This window comes from Atta cephalotes (genome assembly GCF_000143395.1).
Source record: "Atta cephalotes unplaced genomic scaffold scaffold00033, whole genome shotgun sequence".
NCBI classification, from domain to species: Eukaryota; Metazoa; Arthropoda; class Insecta; order Hymenoptera; family Formicidae; genus Atta; species Atta cephalotes.
The window spans coordinates 99886-115910 of record NW_012130097.1 but is presented as its reverse complement, the minus strand read 5'-3'; the positions used below and the strand labels follow the sequence as shown (position 1 = coordinate 115910).

Below are 16025 nucleotides of genomic sequence, written 5' to 3'. Positions count from 1 at the left end.
AATTCATGTAAAATATTTCAATTTGATAGATGATGTGCAGTTTTATTCCGAAATCTTGTCTCTTATTTCGAATTCAAGATTTCGAAATAATGCTGTATCATCTAGCAAATTGAAGTATTTTACATGAATTAATACCTATGCACACCTATTTCCGCGCTGACTCTCATTGGCTTTAATCTTATTGTTATTTATTATTTTAAAGTTTGAGAGTCCGATTTAAATTTTTTTAACTAAATAAAATTGTGCTGTCAAAATATATTTTTTATTTTGAAACCCAATTTTGGAGATTCTTCTTCAAGAAATTATTTTAGAATATAGGTGAAAATTTTCATACTGCGTCTTTTATTCTTTCTATGTATACTTTTTATTTACGAGAATATTATATATAGAATTCTGCCGCGTTCATTTAACGATATCGCATATTGTTCGCGAATGAGCAGCTTTAGTTGAATAATTCTATGTGGATTATACAGGGTATCTGATAATTGTTCTAACAAAGTTCGTGCACATGTAGATCGGACTAAACTGAGACGGAAAGTTTTCTATCATTTTGCAATTTTCGCAATAGTTAGCAAGATATTAATTGTTAAAAATTGCTGAAAATTGGTCTTCAATAATTTTTTACTTAAACACTATATACGTTATATTATGTAATATTATGTCGATATCCATGATATCCATCGATGATGTCGATGATGTTTCTATGTAATTCACGTAAAATATGAATTCAACGTGGACATCATGTACCTGTTTTCATAGAGAAGTGATAAATAGAAATTACGAAAAATCAATCGTTCTGACGGAATCCTTTCACGAAGCTAAACAATCGAACCCAGTATTGCGTTGATACTTTACCGCATTCACCTTCGAACATTTTTCAATCAATTAATTGTTACATTTATAAACCTACTACATTTGTCGATTTCCTCGTGTAGTTTTAAAAAAAGACATTAGACACCCTGTGAACACTAATTAATGTAAACACTAAAGTATCGAACGATATTTTTCCGAAGAGCTAAGACATTAGTAATTAAATATTAATCGATTTAGAGAATGATTATTTATTACTAAAATATTGTATTTGTGAAAACATTTCTTTCGAAGATAACATTGATGAATTAATAAATTAAGGCGTACTCGCGTATATTTTATAAGGCGGTTAGGTAATGTCACATAAATCTTAGATGGGTTTATGATTATTGGAGCGAAATTTCCTTTTTGATGCTTTATGTTCAAATTATAAGCAATATTAAAGAACAAAATCGCGCGAGTAGTTTCTACTGGAAAAAATCTTGAATGGGAAAGACGGAAATAGTCTGAATGCCGGAAAAGACGCATCTGCTTTAACAGAAGATAAAATCGTCTTCGCTGAAAACTGTCAATTGTGGAAAGTGGTCAAAATTTGCGATTTACTCTTTCACAATTTCTTGTCGATTTGGGCAAATCGTATCTTTCCCACTTACCTTCAGGATTAGTTTTGAAATGCTTGCAATGAATTTTATCTTTTTAAAGATTTTACGCACATAAATAATGTTCATTTATTATTTATTATTTTCTATTTAATTTTTATTTATTCGCTAAATAAATACCATGTTCAATTTAATTGTACACTTTTTTTTAAAATGTGCATGTCAAATTTATTTTAATATATTTATAACACAAAAGTGATTATCAACAATAGGACTAAATTAATCCTAATTTAAGACTAAAAATTTACATTGTCATTTGAATTAGTTTTTATTAGTGAAAAAAAGAAGTTACATAAATAAAAGGATTGATTTATTATTCTACTCCTGTACAAACATTTTTAATGATATAGAAAGATAAAAGAATATTATTCTTAAGTAAGAAGAAAAGATAATTATACATACAAATCCAATTTCACAAAGTAAATACTATAGCTTGTGTTAAATTTGTATCAAGTTAAGTATTCGTGAGGATGTACAATGCGACATTAATTTCACAGATAAATGAAGATTTAATAACGTAAAAAATAAGTTATACCTATAATATTTCCAGAAGATTACTTTTCGTTTAGAGAAGCTCAATTGAGCGTTAAAATCAATGACATTTCGAAGAAGACAGATTTTATAAAAAGCTTTATGCGAGAAAGAGAGAGAGAGAGAGAGAGAGAGAGAGAGAGAGAGAGAGAATAATATAAAAATAAAACTTTATTTTTGCTTTTAAACAAATGAAATATTATTTAAATGTTACAAAGACATATGAGTTTTTTTAAAGATCTTTGTTTTTGTCGTTCGCGATTTCTTTTAACGCCAACTTTTCCTTTAATAACGAGTAACATTCGCACGATTGTATCAAGTACAGCAGTCTTAATTGTCGAAGTTTTCTAGAAAGCACTCGCTTCCGTTTCTCGTTGAAACTCGCTATCGACTCGACGTTCGTTTAGCGCAATACAATTAACCACATTAATTACAGGCTTTTAATAGTACCTGCGTCGTCCTGCCCCCCGACCCACGTTCCGCGCGCGTGATGCCCGCTTCTCTTTTATTCGTCATAACTCGGTTACCCCACGCTTTTAGTCCACCTAATTTTCATGCTCGCCCTTTGAAAAGGCAGGCATCAAAGGCTATTGCGACTTTCAGCGCTGTCTCGCGCGTTCAGAGTACTTTATCCTATTTTTCATTAAGAAGCGTCGCGTAAGAATTTCACTGTAAAGCGAATCAAAACACAATTGATGCATTATATTTCTACCGGACACTTTTCTCACCTTTGATTTAACTTGAGTGTGATTCAAACGAAAGAATTCCTTCGATCTACCGTTCTTTTGTCTATGGATAATCGTATCTTTCCTCTTCTTATTCAAAGTGAAAAGAATTATCAAATAATAGGACCGATGATAGCATGTCCCTGCGCTCGATTGTTGTGGAGACCCCCGCGAAATGAAAAGAGCACAAAGCTGTTGGTATCGCGAGATAAGAGTTGTTTAAGGGCCGAAGAGGCAGAGAAGAAGCCATGGGGACCTATACGCATGCACGCATACACAAACGGCGGATTATACGTCTCCGTCACTGACGAAGTCGAAGATTGATAGCGTGGAAAGGAGAAGGGGGAAAGGGATAGGCGGATGGAGAATTGCTATGAAGGGAAAAGGAGCGTGAGAGCCGGGGAAGCAATCAGCATTTTCCTGAAAGCCAACTCCCTGGGGTCCGCGCGCATTATTCTCGGGAAAGACCGCGTCCCACTCGTGCCACTTATAAGCTCCGCTACCTTCCGCCATGACTGACTCCCTTCTGATCCCCCCCCCCCTCCCTCCCCCCTTTCAACCCTCTTTCTCCTCTATCCTCCACCTTCACCCGCTCCTCGTTCTCTTATCTTCTTGGTAATTACGACAAAGAATGACCGCAAGACGCGCTTCTGTTTGTACTGGGCTTTCGTACTCGCAGCACACGATGGGATGTTGAACGTCCCCGCGTCTCCATAACTTGCTGGCAGTGCTGGCTATTCCCATTGGAAACATCCCCCGATCAATCTAACGTCGTATGCCTTCCAATCCTACGGAGATCCTTTTTTTTCTCCCGATTTGTCGCCCGTCTTGTTCCCGCTGCGATAGATGTGTGCTTACTCTTTTAAAACACGATGGTTACGGTATATAAAAAGCCCTTTCAATCTCTTTTCCAAACAAACTATATATATAGCGTCACTTCTTCTATCAAATATTTACTTATGATTGAATGAAAGCTTTCTTTTTTATTCGTAGAGAAGGCGTGTCTCAAAATCAATTTTGCGCAATTAATTTTAGATTTTAATACAGGAAGACAATGTATGTATGATCTACCTCTACCTCCTTTCTTGGCATGAAATATTCGTGTATTCTATTAGGCTCTAATCTAATAAGCTCGATGTAATCATGCATAATTGCAAGCGCGAGATGCGAATTTTGGATGAAGCGCTTATATACGCAAAGCTCGACAATATAGTCCCGAGATTCTGAAGAGGTGGTTGACAGGCGATACGAGTCGTTGAAAGGGTATGGGGTGATCGTTTTGCGATTGACAGCAACTTCTCGGTAGCGGCTTGATGAAGTGGTTGCGGGGATCTGCCGACTCATCGACGCTCGTTATGTCGATTCACCCGCGTTGGTATGAGTTTCGTACGCGATATGGGAGATTACGCTATCGCACTGCATACATGAGATCAACTGACCAAAGTTTTCGTCATTTCAGCTAATAGAAAAGTCGTGTCGGCCGTCAGCGCGCGGGATTTATTGTAAAACGTGACCACTCTGCGTAGCCGGCCGTTTCCGCGTGCGAATTGCGAATCGTCGGAATTTTTCACATATAATAAAGGAAATAGAAAATCCCGTCGTTTCGCGGTAACACGTTCCGAAATTGAACTTATTTTCGCATGAATGGTTGAAACCGACGCGACGAAGGTTCGCGGAATTGTGCGAAGCACCAATAAAAATTCTTCACTTGCACGTGTTTCAATACTAATAATAAAAATCACGAGCACTTATATGCGACAATAATTAATCAATGTACTAATTTTTGTTTAAATAATATAATATTTTATAATTTTTTAATTAACAATTCAACAAAACATTTTGTATTGTTTTTTGTTTTTAAAATAAATTATTAGCGAATCTATTTTAAAATAATTTGAAATTAAAATAAAAATAGGTCAATATTTATTGATTTTTTGTCATGTAGTTGATGGAAATGTTTATACAATACTTTATTTAATACGTTTTCGCGAATATTAACATGTCATCATATAAAATTTCTACATTTCGTCACAATTTCTTAATTATTATTATGTCTGCTTTTATAATTATACATGTTAGATTGATCTCCTCCTCTCTTTCTCCTTAAAGATACAATGGCAGAGTTATAGGCAACAATGGAAGGGAAGCAGTCCTTTAAGTTTCTCTTCGCTGTTCCGCAGACGAAGTTGCGCCCTACGTAGGGTTAGTTCCTACTTTAAGAACCAATTAGTTCTGGTTGCTATGTCTCGCTATATCGGGTGTACCTCTCGACTGTATTATTCGCAGATTCTTTGATAAATGTGAAATCAATTTTCTTCGAATATGCCATTATTTATAATATTCTCTTAACTCTTTATTTCCTATTAATCTTATCATTTCATATTGAATAATAACATTCATATATAAATAAACGAGAAAAAATTTTAATATTTACATATTTACATGTTCTATAAAAATATTATTTTACGAACAGTTTTTGAGTATATAACATTTTGAGTATATTCAGAATTATCGAGGCCATAATGCAATTTTGATTTATATAACATTTCTGTGAGAAGAGAAAATAGTACAGCCGATTAATTATGAATAAAAACATTCATGAGGATCGATCGATAAGAGGCTTCTAATAAGAGGAGAATGGAGATATGAATGGAGAGGGATGCAGATAGCTTAAAAGGCAAACTGTTGCTTTGGATCTCAACAAGTAGGTTGACCGAACCAGATAGAGATTTGGGTATCTTTAATGTTGTGACTATATGTGCATAAAGTGTAATCTTCTTGCATTCAGTCGATGTCTTCATAAATGCTTCTCCAAGAAAAAATTCTTGGAATATCTATAAAACTGCGCAGTATATCGCTCCCGGCTTCGCAATCTGAATTAGCAACAATCAAATTATCGACGACATGAAATTTTATTTTTAATATTTAACCTTCAAAGTAGATACTCATGTTAATAGAAATTTTTTGCCTGCTACACATATATTTATACGCAGCACGTAACGCTCGCAATAATACCGTTGACATACTCTCTTTGCCATGCATTATTAACGCTTTATCGTAATCCGAAGCAATTATGTCAAAGATGGTGGGTGTTCTGGCTCCTCCCTTTGTCGCGCGATATTGCATGATAAGCGAGTTATGTCTCATCGCGAAATCATGTTACCTTCGTATAAAATCACTATGTATTATGAAGTTTCACCGTTGCTGTCGGTGCGATCGTCGTGGTCTCTGATACCCCGAATATCTCAAACTTCATACACAAAGTTAACTCGAGTACATTAACGCGGATTCATCTTCATGGAACACAATGGACGATTTCGCGCTGGTTTCGTAACATTCGGGATATTTTTCCATCACTCGCGCATTAATATCAATATCTCAGATCATAATTTACTTACATCGTCATCGCGATGAACTGAATTTTTTCCCGACACATTAGGTAGAGTACGTCGCACATTATGCATGTTTTAACACTGATACTCCATGCATACATCTCGGCAGCTATTTCGCCGACGGATTGTCCGCCGGATTGTAACAATAGCACCACCTGTTAATTAGAGGCGCATAAGAAGAGGCGGAAAAGTCTTGATAAGATGAAAGATTCTCTAAGTAGAGACTGATGACAGCACAGTCTACAAAAGAAAATTAGTTTCTTTCGGATAAATTACAAGCCGGATGAGTTAAATTACAAGTTGGAAAAGTTGGTATTAATTTACTAAGAATGATATATCAATTACTTTCGACTTTAAGCGGTTATAAAATTAAACTTTAAACTAGAATAACAATAATAATATTGTTATATTTTAATTTTAAGAATATTAGTAAAGATGTTTATAATATAATACTTTTTAGCTTCAGTAAGAACTAAGAGTGTGTAAAAAAAAAATTAAATGGTTTTATAGTGAAACATATTATTTAATTTTCTAAGAAATTTCTTCGAAATTATTTAAAACATTTGCAAGAGTAATTTTTGAAACATTCTATATAATTATTGTACAGAATTACATATTGATAAAGAGATTAAATGTACATTTGCTGCAGCTTACAGTTAATTAATCTATTTTAATCAGCGATAAGTATTACTGTTTTTTTGAAGACACTCATTGTGCATATATTTTATTGTATCGAAGTAATCCAATAAATAAATTCATAGATATAACAATTTTATAGATATAAAGGAAGATTATACATTTAAATTATGTCTATCACCTTGTAATAATATTTTAAGAATAAATACGACCGTGTAAATGATATACATAAATATGATGAAGAATGCCAATAATTGGTCAAAGTTAGAATACAATATATATTCTTAATTTAAATTTAATTATCTCAAATGTGATTGTGCGCCGAAACATTCGGACATTTCTATATAATGAAATAATCCTCTCTAAATTAATTCGGTAAAGAATTTATTGTGAAAAATATTATCTCAGTCAGGATGTCCGAATGTTTCGGCGCACAGTCACATCTAAGATAATTAAATTTAAATTGAGAATATATATTGTATTCATATCATCTAACTTTGATCTATTATATTATTGGCGTTCTTTATTATATTAATAATATTAATATTTTAATTATAATGAGCAATTTTAAACAAATGCAGAATTTTATATAAATAAAAATTGTAGTAAATCCTACATTAGTACAATACTATAAAAATTAGTCGGAATTTAGTATAAATAAATTTTATTATAAAACATGAAGATCAATGTCAAATCTTTTTTGCAACAAATATAACTTCACATCGTAATAAATACTGGCCTATTTTATTTTATTTCTTACAAAATAATATCTGTATTTAAGTACTAAATTAAAAGAAAATGAAATATCCTTAGAATTATTAACTGACAATACTCTCTGAGAGTCGAAGATTGAAGGGATCTGAAAGGATTGAAAGAATCGTGCATGAGGAAAAGACGCATTATACTCTCGTTTACGACGGCACCGTATCTCGTATCGCTTCATAGATAAATTTCAATTTAGCTCGCGCCTGGTTGCTCGCAAAATTAGAGGCGATTCGAGTCCAGGCAATGCGTTACGTTTCTTCCATCGCGTATCGTAATGCGAGGAAGGGATCGGATGTAAATCAAACTCGGATAGCCGTGAAACGAGACTTCAGACGAGACGAGGTCAGAGACGGAACTCTGGAAATAAAATTACGTCTTCGATCGTGCGTAAATGAATTTACCGCTATCCTATCGGTTCTTTCTTAACGCCTCTGCCGTTTAAAGGAGTCGCGAATAAAGCGTGAGACATTCCGATAAATTTTAGGTTCTAATTTAAAAAATATAGTAAAAATAATCTAGCTAAAGTTATCAATTCTCATATTTCATTTCCTCGGAAACAAAATTCTACACAGTTTTTTAAATTCTTTACTTTTCCTCTGATAAAACTATTTTAACTATCTTCTTTAAATTCCAATATTGCTGATAAAGAAAAAACAAACAATATTCATCACAGTTTTTAATTTCTTTCATATATTTCATTTCTTCTTTTTTAATTTAATTGTTATGGATTTAAATTGAATAAAATTTGATTAAAGGAAAAATCAAATCATTTTTTTTTAAATTCATTTCGAAAAAGGAACCCTAAAGTCAAAAAGACATATACGTTAACCTCTTTCTTTATATCTTATATTTTGCTAAAGATTTTATTGAGACAAAAGAGAGAGAAGTAATTATGAAGAAAAAAACGGAGCAATTAAAAACCAGAAAAAGATCTCACAGAGTCCCTCGGTTACCGGTCTTGTCGATCCGGTAATCGCATTAGAGACAGTAATTACGACACCGCTCGCAGTAATATGAAACCCGTAGGTCGGGTAAAGTACTGGACAGGGTTATGCAGATTGCTTTATAACCTTGTTACCGATCACTCTATTAACCTTACGAGGTTGAAGTCCCAACCCTCTCACTAGCTTGTTCCTGTGTCAGAAGCCGGGCGACAACGAGAGACGAAGGATATCGCCTTTTCGTCTCGCATTTATAATGTTCTATCATTCAGGCTTGGATCTTATTTTTTGTTCTTTTAAAATTATCAAGTAATCGCAGAAACCCATAATATAAGTTTGTAAAACATAATTTTTGAAAGTCATATGATATATTTAATTTGCTTCAAGACCCGCTCTATCGAGAAAATATTCTAACAAAATTGAGAGAGAACAGTCTTCGGGAGTGGCCCGGGTTTTCTGAAATCGTGCGAGAACTCATATCTTCTGGAATTCATCTTTTGCGCTGACTCTCTCGATCTAACTATTCTTTGACGCGAATTCACCGAGGAAGATCGGTGCCAGAAACTGCGAATGACACGTGGAAATGAGGGCGTTTGTTCTAGAGCCGCGGATCACGATCAGGAAATCCGGTGTTACGCGACTAAGGGATACCTCGGTGACGTGTCAACGAGTCTAAAGATTCCATAAACGTATCTGGCAGGCGAATAATACTGCGGACACGCTTAACACGTTGATGTAGTGGTTATTATAGATGACCCCGTGGTGTGATACTGACATCTGTCTCATTGACAAAGAGGATATAATCAATTCTAGTTTCCTTATCTTTTTTTAAAATTGAGAATTTAAAATATCGATGAATGTAATTTTAAAAAATTATAAATCAGACTTTAATTAATATAAATTCATAAATTGACGAAAATAAAGGAGAGCTATTCGAATCAAGATGGGCGTCATGTGCTATTAAAATTAACATTCAAATCACGCACACATAATTTTAAAAATTAAATGCATTTTGACCATTTAATGTGATCACCTCTTCAATGATGTAATTATCAATCAAGACTATTACAAATTAAAACAGTGATTGGTGAATCATAATTCTTGAGAAAGGAATTTGTTCCGTGAAATTCACGGAAGATTGTAACAATGATAAGATGATAGGACTACAATTATGTTATAATTCAATGTACGTGACTAAGCAATTAAAAAAATTACAAATCACTAATGAATGTAAAATTTGAAGAAGATTTAATGTTTTATGTAGTGCGAGGTTTAATTTGTAATAGTCTTTTGATTGCATATTCGTATCATTAAAGACAGCCACATTAAATGGTCAAAATATATGATTTTTTAAATTATGATTTAAGTGCAACTTTTAATAAGTGACATTCAATTTTTCATTCGAAAAAAGCCTTCCTTTATTTTTGTTAATTTATGAATAATGGTATCAATTAAACGGAATATATAACTTATTTGTTTAATAACACTTTATTCTAATATTTCTTGATTTTTATATTATGTGAATACAAATATACTTTAACATTTCATTTTTTGAAACGATATTATTTGACAAAAATCAAATATTATTTCATTAATTTCTAAGGCAGGAATCATTGACTGTATATAATGATATAAATTAAAATGTTACTGACAATTTTTGATAGTAGCTTATTATCGCGAAGAACAATATTATTATGTCGCACAGATAATTTATTAATTACAATTAACAATTTATATTAATTAATATAATTCGGTAAAGTACAGTGCGCTTATCGACCACATTACTTAAACGCGTATAATTCCGCAATATGAATTATTAATTAAACATTTAACAGCGTGATAACTCGTTTATATAGCAAATTAAATCTCCGCTTTCAACCGTTACCAAATAATTGAACTGTATTATGTAATAAATGAGATATGTCATACAAACAAAAATTTATTCCTGATGAAGTCAAATTACCTTCTTCAAATATGTCTAACACCACAAAAAATTGTTTTAAAATCGTTTCAGTTTATTCTCTGAAAAGATCTTCCTATATTCATGACGTTTAAGGCGAAAATACAGTAACTCTTTCGTGCTTTATCACCTATAAACGTGCTAGGAATCACAGACTGGATTGATTTACGTTTTAATATACGTGGAAATTAAAAATAACGAAATATTATCAAGAGATTGGGTTGGTTACTATTGCTCTTTTGATATCTAATAATATATATCTATTTCTTCCTCGCAACAATCACCTAAACGCAACGCCACGTTAGACATAATCGTAAGAAATACTATGGCTATTTTACGGTTCGTGCCACAATTTATTGGCTGAAGTATCCTTACGCTCGATTCATATAGCCGTCGGCGCTTTGCTGACATGTGAATCGAGCGTAAGGATACTTCATCTAATAAATCGCGGCACGGACCGTAAAATAGCCATAGTATTTCTTATTATGTCTAACGTGGCGTTGCGTTTAGATGGTTCGTGGTTGCGAGGAAGAAAGTGTATATTAAATTTGATTCGAATTTAGTTTATTGTTCATTAAATGCATATAATATACACTATTAGATATCAAAGAAACAATCTCTTAACTCAATCATAATTCAATCTCTTAAGTTGAATAATATTTCATTATTTTTAATTTTTATTAAAATGTAAATCAATTTATTCTGTGATTAGTTTTAGAATAAATATCCATATTAACGTATGCATTTAGTAAACAATAAACTAAATTCGAGTCAAATTTAATATACATTTTCTTGAATTGAATTGTTTAATTTCATTGTTTTAGTCAAATTGATAATATATTGAGTAGGCGCGATACCAACCTATAGAAATAATTAAAAATAAACTCAAATTAGGTGTAATTTGATATGAATTTAACAGTTATAAATTTAACAGTGTATATAAAAAAATGATTGAAATTATATATGAGTAGTATGATAGATCAGTGATTTTTTTTTACTTCTTTTAAATCAAAATTCTTATTTTTTAATATAGGCTTCTCTTAAAAAGTCACTAACTTATTTAACCCACGTATTAGTGCGTTTCTTCTTAGTGACGATAGATTAGATACGAATCACTGTTTGTGAGTATATTAACGGATTACTCGATGTTTATTAATCTTATTTTTATGTACTAGTTTTCTATACACATTCCAAAGTTTCATTAAAAATTATATTTATGAAGAAGATACTCACTGAGATCGGTCGGTTCGGCCGGAGCGAGCGTTCTCCGGTCCTGTATCGCCGCTATCGTTGCTAGCCGTCGAGGTCGCGATCCGGTTGGCGAGGAGTGTCAGGGCACTCCGATAGATACTGCACGGACGATTGAGAGCGATAAGGGCGATAAGGGCGCATCTCACCTCGCTCGTGCCGGCCTGGAGCCGTCGCTCTCTCTGCCCACCACCGTCTGCGTCTCTCGTGCTTCTTCGACGTCCTCTTCTTGATCCTCGAAAAGATCCAGAAGCCCCCAGCCGCCGGCAGAGCGCATGGTCACTGGGTTCCCCGTTTTCACCCCTTCGCACTTCGCGTCCTCTCGCCCTCCCACCTGTTCGCCATCTCTTTTAGTCCTGCTTCCGCCTCCTGCCTTTTGACTATACATTTCTCTCTCTTCATTGCACACACACACACACACACATGCGCATACAAAACGTTGACACACACGCACACATCTTTACACAACACGCATGCTAATTTCTTTTTGTTCTCTTCTCCTTCTCTTCTCTTTTCCCTTTTTATCCATTTCTAAAATAATAACTAAATTTATTTGCTTGTTCCTCTCATTTTCGTCCGTTATTTCTATTTCTCTCGTTCCTCCCCACCTTACAGCCAATGAATTCCTCTTTCGCGTGGCCTATTTCGACATTACTCTGGTCATTCGTCTCCCTCCACCGAGGCGATTGTTGACGCCCCCATATTGTCTCTGTATCATCCATTCCCTCGCGATCCACCCCTTCTCAAATGTGTCAATCTTTAACAGAATCGACAGTATTTATCTGTAGCTATTTATTTGTTTTTTTCCTTATTCCACATCAGTACAGATATTCTTTATCATCAATAATTAATTTATGATTCTACGTGATTATCAAATAAAATAAGTAAAAATAAATGAAATAAGCTTCTTCTATAATTTTAGTTAATAAAATTAAATAGAACGAATTGAGATTTGTTGAAATTGAGAATTGTCTCGCAATTTTGTATCTAAATACGTTTCTACGCTCTTGACATTGTCAAATATAGTGTAGAGCTTTTTGAGAAACAGTAAAAAGGAATAAAAGATGAATCGGTTTATAATTTTCGTCTTAACGCATAACACACGAACGTAATCAAGATTCTCCGACTTCAGCCGCCTGGGAATGGTGCGATTCGTGCGGAATTTACTTCGAGGCTACAAAGGAATGCAAAGATCGCGAAGAATTCTCTATATGAGTCGTCAACGTCCCTTCGGCTCTTTATTAAAACGGCTCTTATCACATTCCAGAAACAAAGATAGCGCCGATATATACGCGCGTCATCGCCATCTATTTTCGACATTCGCGGGTTCTGAACATTGGTCAATGAAGAAACGCGAGATGGAAATTCTTCCACTGCGCGTGAGTGCGTTATGTTTGTTAAGAGGCAGATAAATAAACGAGCCAACCCCTTTCGCGCGGTGGACTTCCCAGAAAGTCGTTCTCGTTGCTAGTTTGCCACCTGTGGAGTCGAACGCGAAAGCAATATAGAAATTCCAGGCAGGAAGTGAATTCACTTGTTGATTTTAGGAAACTCCTGAGGAAAACACACGAGGTGCAACTTGTTGCTAAAGGAATCATCGCTAATCAGTTTTAGCCGTAAAGTTTTATATAGGGATGGATGGTGGGTGATTAACGAAGTGAGAGAATCTGGAGATAGGAGATTATCATTGAAATAACGAGAGCGATCTAAATAGATCGAATATTGCCTAGGGTCAACTTCATCAGCGATCTCTTCACTAAGTATCTCTATTAATAATTTTAGCGTTCAAATTGAGTATAACGATAATTTAAATTATCGTTATACTCGCACGCACGTGTATAAATATTTTTTGTAATATTACTAGGCAAAATCAAAATTGCAGGTAATATTTTTTAAAATATATTTCCGTGGATCTGTGGAAGTATTGAAACGTGCATTTATTGTAAAGTACATTGTATGATTTGTAATATCAAAAAAAGATTAATATTTGTGAATGAGAAACAATTAACGCCCCCTAGGAGTTTGTTCCATTTTGGGATTTATTGACTTGATAATCTTGATAATCAACTTGATTTGGAGTTTATTTTAGCTTCATTTTTACAAAGATCCAATTTCACAAAGGACGAACGATGACGAGGAGTAAACGACGATGTTCCTTACTTGTAACTCACGTTATTCTGTCAGTTTACAGTTCCATTACTTTTTGAATAATACGTGTATAAAATAAATAATCAAGCTATAGTTCACGTCTTTTCGTCGGCTTGAATAAATCTTGTGATTGAATCCTACAATCAGCTGACATCCAATGACATCTATATAACAGGATAAAAGATTATATTAACATTCTATTAATTTCTTAACGTGATGGTATAAGACATTAGGTACAAAATTTTCAGTGCACATTCACATTTACAAAAATAAACAGGTTAAAAGAACTTAATTATAGATCTTTAAACTTCGCAGGTTAGAAATTAATTTCTCATCTTCTGATTTCACCTTATTTCTATACACTGAAAGAAAAAATTGACTGCTACAACAAATTAGATGATAAAATACGTCATAACATTTTTAAAAATTGGTTGCTGCAACTAATTAAAAATGCTATGCCATATTTAGCCAATCTTTTTTTTAAATTATCTTATACTTTAATAAAGCATGCATCAAATTATCCATAATTTTTTTCGACAAATGGCAAAGCAAATGCGTGAGCGTCATCGAACACAATAGGTGCCAAATAATGCATTGTACGGAAATGGAGAGATTTTGCAAAAGTTTCATCTCCTTCTCAGTATATAGGGAGCGGGGGTTGAGAGAAAACGCGTAATTGAATGATGCGCAACCCGGGTACTCGATGAATAGAATTCAATGAGTCGACACTACCTGCAAATATACGGGGACGTCGCGAGTTACGATCTGAACCCGGCCTCCCGCTTGACGTCTTCGCCACGAAGATCGTCGCAGTCTTGTCGCGAATTTAATCTTCGAGATGAGGCAGTGGCTGCGGGGTGATTTCATCCGTTCGAAAGTTCCGTCCATTTTGAGGAACCCAGCTAGCTTCTATCTGCGTCTCGAATCCGATTCGCCATTTTGCGTTGCAGCAAACACATAGATTCGTCGAGTCTCATGTCAAACGTCGCGTAGAAAAGAGATGAAATAAAATGTAAGGAAGTATTTAACCTATGTATTCTGCATCTCGCAAGGAACATTGCCGTTGTACTCCTCGAGATGTTTTCACATAAAAAGCATGATTGCGTTAAAAGGGGACAGGGTCCGTTTGATTCGTGTCACTTCTGCCCGTTACGATTTTTTCGAGATAGTTTGCCTATCGACGTTGCTCGTGGCAACTGGCAATCGATCTCGCAGCACGTGTTAATTCACGAGAAGCTTTAACCGTTCAATGAGTTCAATCATGTCATCCCACAAAATCATTAGTCTTCATATCTCCTCCGTCACATCCCCTCGATCGTGCTAGAACGAATGAAACTAAGCACATCAGTGAAATAATATGGTTGAGAATTGAAGTTTCAAGGTTTTCAATAAAATTTGTGTATTTTAGATTATGGAATAAATTGGCTTCTGCGATAAATTTATATTTCTTTTGATTATGAAATCAGATTGATTTGAATAAAAATAGCTTATATATAATTGAAGAAACAATTTTGCTTAATTTTGATTTAGCTACATACAGATCTAAAAATAATTTTGTTGGATCATCAAAATAATTTTGTAGAAATCTCAAGCAATGTTGCAAAATGTTTTCTACCAACCAGTTTGACGTCCTATATAATTATTGAGATATAGTCTAATAAAATTATTTCAGAGATTATTAAGCACTTAAAAGTAAACTGATAACATATCAAAAAGTAATCAAGCGAACTATAAATATTTTAAGCAGCGGATAGGTTCCTTTCAAATTGCACCCTTCTATGAGTTCGTTTGGCAGAAAATCATCTTGTCGATCGACAATTGATTTCATATTGCGCGATTTTTAATCTCAAGGGAAAAAAGCGAATTTGATTTGCTCCCTCTAGAGAGAGGGAGAGAAAGAGAGATGGACAAGCGTCGGCTCGCAATTTTTAATTTTTCAGATGATAGTGGATAGCTTCCCACGCGCGAGATGATGTCGATTCGCCGGCATGGCGTCGATGGATTTCATTAACTCGAAGAACCCGCGCTTCGTTCAATGTTGAACGAACGAACGAACGAACGAACGGTGGTATGCGAAGATGACAACGCGCACTCTCGCGGTCGGTCTATCATTCCGCTGAAAATCGTGGAATTTCTTTATTGTTCGCCACGGCATCGAGGGTTTCTAGGCTTTCCTTACCCCTCCAGAACGTCTCTCTCTCTCTCTCTCT

General features: G+C 34.3%; 1 protein-coding gene across 1 annotated transcript in view; it reads right to left on the bottom strand.

Moving 5' to 3' along the window:
* LOC105621433 (synaptic vesicular amine transporter-like) overlaps window positions 1-3478 on the bottom strand; it is an 11570-nt gene extending 8092 nt beyond the window's left edge. The window contains exon 1 of the mRNA XM_012202903.1: window positions 3349-3478. Within this exon, the coding sequence (XP_012058293.1) occupies window positions 3349-3478 (130 nt within the window). The remainder of the gene's footprint in view (window positions 1-3348) is intronic.
* Window positions 3479-16025: the final 12547 nt, after the last annotated feature.